Source organism: Epargyreus clarus, unplaced genomic scaffold, assembly GCF_041222505.1.
Source record: "Epargyreus clarus isolate Ecla_fem2 unplaced genomic scaffold, WU_Ecla_fem_2.2 ptg000009l, whole genome shotgun sequence".
Lineage (NCBI taxonomy): Eukaryota > Metazoa > Arthropoda > Insecta > Lepidoptera > Hesperiidae > Epargyreus > Epargyreus clarus.
In genome coordinates this window covers 7,698,807-7,712,564 of record NW_027332217.1, presented here as the reverse complement: position 1 = coordinate 7,712,564, position 13,758 = coordinate 7,698,807, and the positions used below count along the sequence as shown (strand labels likewise).

Here is a 13,758-nt window from a genome sequence, read left to right as displayed (position 1 = left end):
ATTGTAATCTAAGTATCGTTTCCTTTCGCAGCAGTATGTATCGTTCATAACAATGATTAAACTAAACACTTGGTAGTATCAGATCCAGTTTCACATTTTAATTACTATAGATATAGTTAGTGCGTTCTTGCTTTTATAATTACTGGTAACTCCAGTATTTATTTTCATTATAGCACGATCAGCAACCTGTTATTAGTATTGTTATGATCAAGACTAGTAGATATCAAGACAATTTATAATAATTATAATATATATTGTTTGTTTAGTGTACCCTTCTGCACGTGACACTGAAGTGGAATGAAGTCAAACCAAAATCTAAACACACTTCACTGAATGCACATTTTTTGTTACGTTTAAATAGTGTCCATTAGAAAAAGATTTTAAAGTTGTTAAATTGCTAATTGTAACAAAAACCAACCGTAGTTATATTATGACTTTAATTGTGTATTATGTTAAAAATTGAAGCTTTTCAAAAAACAAACAGTATATATGTGAAATATAAAATAATAAAAAAAGTATTTTCTAAATAAGTTGACTTACTTAGTAATGTTTTGAGACAAATTATATTCTTGATAAATCTACCTTTAATGGATAAAAATCGCATTATAAAATTTTATTCTAAAATCATCTAGACATAACATAACTAGACTCGTGTCAATAGATAGCACTCGAATCAAGCCTTGATAGTGTTATCACACTATTATTTAAACTAGCAAACAACTCATGATCTAATGGATGTTCTATTAGAAAATAACACGGCCAGCCCGAATTAGGAAGCCGGTAATTATGTCGCCGTAGCACGTAATTACTAAATAGTAGGTACCTACATAAAGAACATGCGTATAGCATTTAGTGACACAACACAGGCAGAGTGGAGGACCAAATAGCAAGGTCATTTCTTACTAACACTAGGTACATTTTTTGTTCGACATCCCACTAATATAGTGCTAACGACTCTACGGGAAGATAACAAAACACGCATAGCAAAAAATAAGGTTAACATAAACTTTTGTTATACAATATTTCCTACTTACCTAATAACGGCCAGTCGGTCAGTAATTGAAAGAATTATATAGAAAAATGGGTAAAAACAAAACCGCCTGTTGTTTCCCGTTTATTTATGGTGACAATTTTCTTTTTTTGTTTCATAGTACATAATTGTTTGTCAGTATATTTATAAGTCAATTTAAAAAAATATGGAGTGCGCGCCCATGAGATTCCGCCAGTAAAGAATCTTCCAATAATGACTAGGCGAATACTAGGTATGTTTTAAAGTAGGTACCTAATATAACTAAGCCTTCTGAATAAGATTTATAATTATCACAACAGAAATTTAAATTGATAGATAACGGTTTAACTATAAACTCAAAGCTTCTCTACTATAAGTACCTATGTAAACTAATATAATATTGTAAAGATTAATACAAATACATACTCCCAGATCCATATCATAAATCGTTAATTCGTCGCTTATTAATATATGTCTGTCTCACCTGGATTCGAACCCAGAATCTAGGTGTAAAATTGATATAGTGACCACTCAATCGTGGCTCGTGACTCACTCACCATCGTCACGTCTTTATGAACTTAAGCTCATTTTTTCAACACTGTTATGTCAACAAATAGTTAAATAAATATTAAGACATCAACTCATCACAATACATAAAATGTTTGTCACCGGATGGTTTTGTAAACAGCGCCATCTGTTCACAACACTGAACAGTTTGTTGAAAGCAAAGCGCGCGCATTAGGTCACCATCGACGCGATGGTATACGCACGAGACTAGAGGAAATACAATAGTTCCAGTTATGCGCACTAGAGGATTCTTATACGCGTTTCGCATACTTATTGCTTTAAATCATGCTTTTATTGGATTCATTTTAATATTTAAATAAAGACAACGGGTATACATATAGCATCTACCAATACTAAATATCGTTGTTTCATAAACATTTGGGTTATAAGTAATATGAAATATAACTTATATTAGCATCGTCATAACTACAACGAGAGGTATTTTAACGACTCATATACAAAATAAACAATGTAGTCTACATAATAATAAGTAGTAAATGAATAAGTATATAAAAATAATACGGTTTTGTTTGCCACGACCCGTATCTCACACGTTCGATTCCTGTAGATATCAACCTAAACCCTTAATACGACAATATAATCACATCTGTGATTACATAATAACTTATATGAAAATACGATATGGGAGCAATCAGATCAATTACACTTACGTTCTTGTTGAAAGTAGAGACTCAATTAGCTCTACCATATCACAAGTAGTTGCTCTACCATGATTATAATAATATGATACTCACACACATTACACGTGACAAAACTATTCGTTCCATACACTTCAATAGGCAATAAGTACTTATTTGTATCAATTTGTTATTAAATTCAATGAGTGTACTTAGGCACATTGAATCGACCTTTGAGCGTATAATACAATACCTTTTTCTAACGTATTTGGGATGTTACTTTTAAATCATACTTTTACTTTTATTGCAGGAAATTTAAATTTTTAAGCAAAATATGACAATTTCAGTTGGTTTTATACAATGGATAAGCGAAAAATTAATAAGGGTTTAAGTTTATTCAACTGTGAATGAATATTTTACTGTTTGAAGGAAGAAATAAAACTTTCCTAAACTATGATGGTTTTTAAAAGATGGTGGTAGGCCCCCTGGTAGGTAAGATACAGTAGGTATTGTATGTAGCTACTTATGGACAATTTTGGACTAGTAAAGCATAATCTAAATAATACCATACCTATTTATCATATTAATTAAATGCAATGTAAGTACATAATAATATGTACAAAAAAATATTATTTTTTGTAAAATTTGACTAAGTGGGTAAACAAATACTTTTCATAGAGAACATCGGAGGCGCAAGCCAATAATGAGAATCGGTGCTAAAAATATTCAATCCAATAACGCAGTGATTGAATATCCCTACCTTATAAGAAATTTCTAGTTTTAAACTAGTTCTGAGTTCAATCACACTAACTCTAAGCAATCACAACCCATTTATACCAGTGGCTAACTACGCCGCGCGGTTTCACTCGTCTTTTAAAACAGTATTCGCAACACGTTATGTATCCCCTCTGAGACGTTTCATATGCTTGTATTCTTCTTCATAAGTAGATCAGCAAATATATCAGAATTTTGCTATTTCTCTTGTATGTCCGACGTCAAGCAAGATCGTAAGCAAAATTACATAGATGTCACGAAGACTAGATTCATAGTATGGTAACAAATCGCAGTCCTACGATGCTCTAATCAACCATAAACAGAGAAAAATACTCTTTCAGATATTATCTAATATTATAGATAACAAACAGTTGCAAAAACGTGGCATAAAAATGTATGTATGATAATGATGATTTCCTCAATTTAGTAATTTTTAAAATGGTCCATGCACCAAACTAATTAACGGCAATTTACGAATATTACATGAAATAAGGTTACATTATTGTATTCAAGCTAAAATAAACACATTAATTACGAATGTTTCCACAGACATCGTGATGAAAATTTAGCTGGAACAATAAATTTAGGGCAGAAAATGAGGTCTCCGAAACCGTTCCGCGTTCAAAATAAAACTTTTCAGACGTTACGCTTATTTTGTTTCTGCGTGTCGCCAATTCTTGTGGATATTTTTAAGAAGATGTGTAATCTTTTCCGTGGTTTATGTACAAATTCATAAGTAGTAGATACATATTTAACGGTGTACCTAACTTAAATTCTGCAAAAATAAAAATATAGCTCTACATCATCTTTGTAACTCATTATTTCTATTGTATTAACCCATTTAACGCAATTAAAATTAAAAGTGTAGGTATATATTAAATCAACACTAATTAGTAACTATCAGATAAAACTTATTTTATAGATAACTAATGGTGCCCGCGGCTTCGCCCGCATTTTAGAGAAATAATATGACATACATAAAACGGAAAATTTGTACCTGCATTGGAATGACAATGGTGCCATCTGTCGAAAATTGGTCTTACGAACTCCCAAGCCCTCATGGGCTCTTGGACATCAACTTTGCTAAAGATCATCACTTGATCAAATGCATAGTTTCCGATTCTATAACTACTTACGAATTAAAAATTAATTAAAAAAACCTTTTCCCATGGACTAAATTGTGAATCTAAACCATTCTCAAGTCCCCTTGAACATACACAACAATTTTCAACAAAATCAGTCCAGTCGTTTAGGAGAAGTTCAGTGACATACACACGCACATTAGAAATATATATATAAAGATATTACCAACCCAGCCACAGACCTTTGAACTTAGTAATACTGAACTCAGCAAAACTGAAAAGAATCCTAAATCCAAAACGTTTAAACCGCAAAAAGTAGTAAAAAATAGAAAAAAATATATAACTAAAATAGATGCTAACATAAATTCAATAGTAAATGAATTGATAGGAAAACTACCAACGGGATGTGTAATTATCGGTTTCCTACATTAATGGTGTATGAAGGGCAAAGATGTTTGGATTATGAGCTATTAATACGTTTACCTATATTATTGCATTTTCCAGTAAGTATAACGAGATAGCTCTTAACTGGTATGCCAGCTAACTCAGGCCTCAGCGTATGCTCAGTACAATAAAAATAATAAATATATCTGAATCTATGAGTACATTTTAGAAACATCATATCAATACCTATAGATACTTTATGTTACGTCATAGATACTATTTCATGTTTAATCATTCCATTTTCGAATATTTTGAAAAATATAATAGTGACTCCAAAAATATGTTTGTTTATCCGAGCACGTAAAATCAATCATTTAGTTTTTATTTCATCACAATAGGATTACTCAATCAAAAGATATGCAGATTCAAGTACAAACGCGGGTGGAACAGCGGGCGGAAAGCTACTAATATATATTGAACATAAGTAATACTCACTTGGCTTGACTTTGGTGTGTTTTCCTCCCTCTCCATTTCAGTATGCAGTCAAATGTCCCTTTTTTGAACGTAGGTTTTAACAATTTCCACCTCCTTATCGTATCTAACGCCTTGTTTGATCCCAAAAGATTTTGGGGGAGAATATTTGGTTCAGAGCTACCTTTTTTAAGTTCACTGAAATCTGCACTTGCATGTTTAGTACACTTTTCAAAATCGAGAACTGACACTGAATCACCAGGGGGGCACGTTTTTCTGTTAGATATGGGAGTTGAAGTAAAAATTTTCGGACGGTCTCTAATTTCTACACCACTGTCACTAAATTCTGATATACTGATATCTTCACTGATACTGTGTAACGCGGGTCTGACGTGTGTTACAGTCTTTGCATTCATTATGCTGTTCTCTTCAAAGTTCTTGCTTTTCACACAGTGTTCGAAGTCAACAAATGCTGTAACATCCTCACAACTCCTCGCGTTGTACTTGGCTAGGTTAAATCTTGTCGGGGTCTTCAGTTCTGTTGTAGGATCAGGACTAACGTCCATGACTCCTATGCTCGCTAAATTGTCTTCACTCTTAGAGAGTAAATTGTTCCGTAACTTTTTATGTCTAACCGGTCGCGTAGGTGGCACTTCGATGCACTTTTGCAGTGAAATGTGTCGTTCAGTCGTCCTTTTGTTAGGTTTGGAGTACTTTGCGATAATTCTGTTTATTTCTGCGCTGTTTTTGCGTCTGTTTGTGTGCCGCTTGAAGTTAAGTGGCTGCTGATAAGACTCGGCCACACTGACGCCCGCGACCCGGGCTGACCTTTCTCGCCACTCCGTCACTTTGTCTTCGATGAGCCGCTGCAATTCTAGCGCTCGCATCATTGGACCTAATTCTGGCATTTTCAATTAATTTTCTAGAAACCACTCTACCAAAAAATGATCCACTCCGATCAAATGATCAATTTCCAACACTACCAATATTTATCTCCAAACCTTGTTGTTATTCCTTGACCATAGTCTGTAACAAAAATATATCTTTTAATTTATTCTATATATACATTAAATTATTTAATGCTACGCAATTACGCATAATATTACATAAGGGTCTTAATATATCACTCAAACGTAACTAGAAGATATACGTGATAATGACCTCTACTAAGTTCTTTCGTAGCAAGATAATTTGATTAATGCTGTGACTAACCATTTAACACCTATGCTTCAATGAATCCTTTTGTACAAGTGTTATTCAATTGTGTTACTGTCAAAAATATATCATTAAAATTCTACTATCATGTTAAATAGGCATTTAGTAGGTTAATAATTGTAGCATTACTTTTAATAAATACAACAACCTACATCAGTACAAGTACTTGATATAAAATTTTAATCAATTACCATCACTAATGATAAGTAGGTACCACTTCGACATTTTATGTATAAATATTAACACGCGCAAATATTACTACATATACAACGAAAATGGATATATATGTACTACTTATTTAAATCAAATAAACCTTAGGTACTATGAAACATTAGGTACTATGAATAAAATATTGATTTTATTCATAGTACCTAAGTAATTTGAATAAAATAATTTGGAACGTACGTAATAATCTACCACCCCTTTGCAAGGTTATATTTGCTGTAAGGTATTCGTTTGCTGGTTATGGAAAACACCGCGAAAGACACTACATTTAATAATATGTTCTACATATATGTTTCTATGATAAATACCTTAAAATAGGAAAGTGGTTAAGATTTAGATAACCTTTTTAACTGAAATATTCTAAGGAGGTTTTATTTGGTTAACCTAATTTAGGTGATAGAGTTCATTTGAAATTAAATATAAATGCAGGTATTATAAGTGATACAGTTAGGTATATATATAATCCTAGCAACTAATAAGTATTTATTATTATAATTGGCAAATTACAAGTAAATGCGTACAGGTGTTCAATAAGATGTTACGTCGATGATGTATTTTCTTATGTGCCTATTTACATATTATGTGCATACTTAACGTATAGTTGTATGAAATGTGTGCAAGTAACTTATTCATAATAAAATTTACTTGTATGTGACGAATGATGTACACGACTAAAAAGTAGATTATGGTTTAAATATTAATTATGGCAAAAAATTGTAACTCAAAAAATGTAAATTAAATTAACTTAATGATAGAGGAATACTGAGATAGCAGAGAGATATCTACTCCAATAAAGAATCTTTGGAAACTAGGAAAGGTTAAACATTACCAAAGTAGATTAGCCCAGCGTCCGAGCGTGAGGACTGTATTTAATACCAATACTCAATACAATGGGAAAATTCAGAGTGGATCAAAAATATGTCCAAAAATTCGATCTTTCACCCTAGAGACTCCGCCTTCGATTCCAATGATTTGAATAAGTAAAATGAAGTATTTCTAGAAAATCTCTTTGTTTTATTCTTGTATGTGACATTTTAGATTTTAATCAAAACGGCGCGAAGAAATACGAACTCCAAAAGATTTCAAGGTATTTCAATGGTTAACATAATTATGTGTAGGTACACCGATATTTTAAAATTACATCACTTAGCAAAGTTTGCCTAGATAGGTACTACATATTTACTATAATACCTACATTATAAAACTATACAATACTCTACAATCTCTATATTATTACTAGCATTATCCATAAATTTAGGGACAAAAATTAAACAAATATCATTTTATTTTGGTCAAATATTATACGTTTTGTTTTATACGAGAGGCCACAATTTTCCGGCGTTTTCATAGGATGTGCTAACCGCGATTTCTATCGACGACGAGCGGCACTCACATCCTTCCGAAATCAGTTAATTTTTGCCATATCCGCCATTACAAACTATTCGACTGTAGTTAATTTAATAGTGATTGTATTGGATTGATAAAACATAGTTTGACATCATCATCAATCCATTATTTGTCCCACTGCAGGGCATGGGTCTCCTCTCAGAGTGAAAAGGATTAGGCCATATAGTTTGCCTTGCTTACATGACTTGCTAATAGTCCTGCAAGTCCTTGCATCGCCTGACGATTACATAAATATGATCACCTCATTCATACATGAAGCGATAAAGCAATATCGTAGCTGATGTGCTTCTACTGTGAACTAAGTTGGAAAGTCTCCTATTATACCTCCTTCACCACGTACCATGTTGTTAGTAGGCAGAATAATGTGGCGGTGGAGCTTACGTAGTCGAACAACGAAGGGTTCTACATCTAATACCTTCCATAGATCCTAGGCTGTTTACAAAAACCCAGCTAAATAAACAACAGCATTGGCATATTTTAATACAATTCGACGTTAAATTATAAGAACTATATCAGCTTCAATCAACATATGGGTTACTTCAAAAAGTAGATACTTATCTTCTATTTTATTCTTTACATTACGTTTTGTTTATTATTGATAACAAGAAGTTATTTTCCCCGGAAATGTTTAAACTATATACAAGGAAATCAGAACCCTTAACTGCATCTCATTAAGAACAATACCTACGTAAGTCGATGCGGGTTTCGTCGTCACACAAGAGCAATTACCAATAACACTTAACACAGCCTAAGTACACATATCACACACATTTGTTTATTTATCGAGAGGATGAACACTCAACTATTTTACGTTCACAAGGTATAAGAATGATTATCTTTTCTCGATAAGCATGATAAAGCCAGGCATATTCCGAGAGCACTGATAACATGATAACCACTGTCGCCGGCATTGCGAAATACATCACTTATCTAGGACTTTCCTATCAGAAGCATTACCTACTTCAATACATACTTGCAAAGTGATATATTGTGCTCTGTTGTATCAATAACAACAATTTTACCAAGATTCATTTCAGTGTGATTTTCCATTTAATTTAATTAAATAATTTGTTATTTTTGAAAAATATTAAATTACGGATCTCTACCAGTTAAACCATTTAAAAATTGTAAAAAATCGGATGATTACTAGTTTACTTTTATTATTACTACGGATGGTACTACTTATCTATATTAAGGATTACAATGTCAGAGAAATAAGGTGTGGTCAAATAACTACAGTAACATTGAAGGGCTCATGAAAATCGTTATCGTAGGTACAGTAGACGTTACTACGGACGACTACGTAGGTCATAAATTAATATGAAATAAAATAAATTCTTCATAGGAAATGTGGATGGTAGAGCCGTGATTCGACTCAATCCACTTATTGTCAAGTGGTCAACTTCTATATTGTTACAAAGCCAACTCCACTTCTGCAATGTTATCTTTAGTTTAACTGAAATTTAAACTGGTTACTGCAATTTAATTTTTGAATGCTAGTGCCTTCTGCGGCTGAGGAAGTATCAGTAGACATGGGTAGGTACTGAGTAACATTAGGTAATATCCAACAATAACTGACGTTTTTAAATGTTCATAAATTAGCTGACAATTTTAACGACCGTTACTCAATAATTTCCACCAATACCGACCGATAGGGTACTAACCTCCTATTGTGTTTTGTAAAAGTTCTACTTCCTGTCTAAATTTACGTGATAAAATCTTGATGACCACTACTTAGTTACATTAGGCAAACATTGTCCATTACATCATTCTATTACTGCGGTTCGGTGACTATGTAGGACTCACATGTTTCGGAATAGCAATCCAAACAATAACATTCTGTCTTACGCAGATCCGTCTGAATTTAGTCTAACAACGGTACTCAGAAATATCCGTTGCTTAGCGAATTAAGAACGCGAATATATGTAAGTACCTCTTACGCTTTATTTTCAACGTTAATTTCAAATTATTTCAAATTCTGTTTAAGGTGATTTTTATAACTAGAATTAAGGGCACTTAAGGGCAGTAACACTAACAAGTAAACTAGTTTTAGGAAACGTACCTATATCAGGTTCATTGTTTTACACAAATTGTGGAGAAAAACAGTGTCAGTCCTAAGGAAGAAATATATGTAGGTACAAATAGAGCCACCGCTAAGGTGCCAATAAGGATACTTACTTAAGTTTCATTAAGATTGGCAACTGAATCTACTCGAACAAATACGTAGGTTCCTTTATGCTTAAATATTAAAAATATTTTTTCACATTTCTAAATCATAATTGTCTCGAAAGACCAGCTTAATGAAGTTGTAGAGGAATTACGTTTCGTCTATTTATAAGGACAAATGTTGGCCCCAGATAAAAAGTATGCTCCACCCTAAAATCTGCCAACAGGTCTCAATCAACTCTTTGTTAACAATAAAGTTAGATGAGTAGTGGAACTCCGCATAATATTTTTTTAACTAAGCTTATTATACTTTTATATTTACAAAAATATACTTACACTCGCTTTACATTTCATCCATCACACTATTTACTCCCAATTCGTTAATATTAAGAGCACTGCACTAAACTGTACAACGAGTTTTCCGAGTTTCCGACGAGCTTTCAAATAAAGACTCGCGCACACTTGAGTATCACATCCCGATCGGAGTATCGAGGTGCGTAACACACGTGTTGCGACGCCACGTGCAGATTCCACAGTGAGCCAGCGCGTTCCAGGCGAATGCTCCTGCACTTGACTCACAGCTATCCACAGACCAACCCATCCTAATAATGTACAATGGGTTAAATAGAGCATTTACCTATATGTATTGACGGAGTCCACTGAAGTTTTGTTCAATGGCTTCGCTGTTCTCATTATAGTTACGTATACGTCGAACTTCCTTGCCTTTTGCCAACATTTTTAGACGTGCATGTTCGAGCCAAAATTAACTGTCTGGTCGAAAAGAAGGAAGAAAGCAAGTCCACTCACACGGCGCACTCGAGAATAAATTACTCATTTCCGGAATCATTTTCTTCTCATTGTCCTGATTCGTGCGTTCTGGTTCGTTTGCCTTTAAGTACTTATGAATTACACAAACATAATAATGTGTAAATTGACACAATTTGTAAAAATTAGCTAAGGTACGCCAAAGGTAATCTGGTTTCATTTTCATTATTCGTCACCGTATAGAAGTCGTGTGAATTAATTAGCGTATATACAGAGCAATAAACCCATAATTACGGTTCTGTTTTTGTAATTATCGAGTTTGTACTGTTTTCGTGTCCTAATTTCTACGGCAGGTAGGTAACAACCTACTACGCCACTATCGGTGTTGTAACCACAAGGGGCATTGTGCGGCGCTATGAGCGTGACAATTGCTTCCGCCAAGTTCATTGTCGTGCTTTTACTGCTGCCTACGCCGCGTCAAAACTATAACCTCATAACTCATATATATTCAATGAAATATACCTACCTTTTAAAGTATTCGTTAGAATATTAAAATATTCTGAATACAATCTATGTTGGAAACACCAGCAGGCTTAGATGCATCTCGTGTTATTGCTGATTTTGACACACATATTTTTTAGTTTTAGTTACAATCATTGACGAGTTAAAAAAAAATTAGCAACGTCTTAATGTAGAGTTGACTGCAACCCTTAAACTAAATCACCAAGCTAACCAAATCTAAATTGCATTGTAATCCTACTTACGTAAGGTTTGCTACTACTACTATGTTACACCTGAAAATGTTGGCACACCTAATATCAAACTTGCCTTACTATATAACTACATATATAATGTTCTTATATTTCTTAGATGCTTAGTTTCGACACTTTCAACGATTCAGCAGTCAAAGAAAATCTCACCATTCTTACAAAATCTGAATAGTCTAGTCGTCTTAAAAAATGCCGGCTCTTATAAACACGAACCATTATGAGTTCATCTATTTTAATGAGCGGGCTTTAAACTTTTTGGCAAAATGCCTTAAACAAAGGCTAACTATATCGAAATATTCGAAAGTGTGCCATAAATTTAGTACTGAAATTTTGACACGATATAATCATTTTAACAATTAGGTCAAGTACTTACATCGGTATATAAATAAGTTGTTACTCGTTCGTTGCCCGTCATATTCGTGGGGCGCTTGGTAGTGTCACGCAAATAAACAATGAACGCAGTTTTTCTATTTCGAAAAGTAGAAACTAACAATTAAAACTAGGTAGGGTTGAAGGTGGTAGAACCCTTTGTGGTTCGACTCCGGCGGCACCACCGCCACACCTATTTCTACCTAATAACAGCAATGTTAGGAGCTGCTGTGTTCCGGTTTGAAGGGTGTGGTAAGGGAGACAGACTTTTCCGAGGCGTTCCAGCTTAGTCCTCAGGGTTAGCGGCGCATCTGTGGCCGACCTCAGGTAGGAATATTTTATCTTATCTTGGGCGGCAGTAGCCACATACTATCAGGTGGACTGCATGCTCGTCTGCTACTCTTACATTATAATAACAAACAAAAAAAGGTAAAAATGAATAACCAACTGAATGAAGGAGGTAATCGCGTAATCACATATAAGTACCTAATATAAACATCACTAAACAAACCATGCAGTGTCATCTGACCCAAACTTGTAGGCATCCAAATTTTCAGTTCAATCATTTGGGGTTAAGTTCTATAAACAATTGCAAGACTTAACCCTCCCATACCTATATATATGATCCTCCTTGACGTGTCCGACAACGGCGAACCTGGCTAGACGGCTTGAGAACGGGCATGCGAGCGAAAGTGACTGGCGAAGCCAAATTTGGTCTTAAACGTCCGGTTGCAGAGCGCACAGTACAACTGGCCAGAAGAATTATAGGTATAAGTGTAGGAAGGTCTAGGCTGATTCTTTTTCGCAAGGCGTTTGTCATCAAGATCTTTAAGTCGACGCTCCTCAAAGCTTACTATGGCTTTATTTACAGCGTTGCGCCACTGCTGTCTCTGCCGTGCTAGATCTTCCCAATGGTCACTGCGTAGATTGCAAGCATTTAGGTGGCGCTTAAGGACATCCCTGTAGCGCAGGAATTGGCCTCCAGATTTGCGTTTTCCTTCCTTGAGTTCCGAATAGAAAACAGCTTTCGGAAGTCTGGAATCGTTCATACGTACAAGGTGTCCGCACCAGCGCAGCTGACGGTTCATCAGCATAGCCTCCATCCCGCTCATCTTGGTTCTCCGCAAAATTTCCGTGTTTGGTATTCGATCCTGCCACTTGACACGCAAAATTGACCTCAAACACCTCATGTGGAATGTGTCCAATTTGTGTATATCTCCCTTATAGAGACACCAAGTCTCAGTGGCATACAGCAAAATAGGCAGAACAATTGCTTTATACACGGCGATTTTTGTATGTAACCGAAGATCATGAGCTTCCCAGACTCTCCTGCTAAGCATACCAAAAGACGCTGATGCCTTCGCTATTCTGGAAGATATTTCAGACTCAAGGCGATTATCACTCCTTATTACAGACCCAAGATACCTAAATGACGACACCTCCTTGAGTATCGTTTCGCCTAGAGTTAACGGCACTGGGTCTGACGTCGTTCCTCGCGGAGGTTGCTTCAACACTTGAGTTTTCGATGCACTAATGGCTAGGCCAAATCTGCGGCACGACTCATCCAAGCTATTCAAGAATGCCTGCAAGCTGCTGATGTCACTGGCCACCAGACAAACGTCATCGGCGTAAAGAGCATCCACAACAGACAGCTCTTTAACCAGGCGCTTGGCTCTAAAGCGCGAAATATCGAACACACTCTTATCGGTTCTGACGTTCAGACATATTTGACCATTACAGGTTTCGAAGGCATCCCTTAGTACGAAAGCAAAATAAATAGCAAAAAGCGTTGGTGCTATCACACATCCTTGTTTAACGCCACTAGTAACAGGGAAATGATCTGTTAAGTCATGTTCATGTTGCACTCTTGCCATCATGCCGTCGTGAAATTGGCGCACGAGCGTAACAAATTTCTC

The 13,758-nt window shown here is 34.9% G+C and overlaps 1 protein-coding gene across 1 annotated transcript in view; it reads right to left on the bottom strand.

Annotated features, from left to right (window-relative positions):
- The window catches only part of stac (C2 and C2B_Munc13-like domain-containing protein staccato), a 42,020-nt gene extending 36,156 nt beyond the window's left edge, over nucleotides 1-5,864 (bottom strand). Inside the window, exon 1 of the mRNA XM_073076592.1 lies at nucleotides 4,950-5,864. Within this exon, the coding sequence (XP_072932693.1) occupies nucleotides 4,950-5,833 (884 nt within the window). The 5' untranslated portion in view covers nucleotides 5,834-5,864. The remainder of the gene's footprint in view (nucleotides 1-4,949) is intronic.
- Between the last annotated feature and the right edge of the window lie 7,894 nt (nucleotides 5,865-13,758).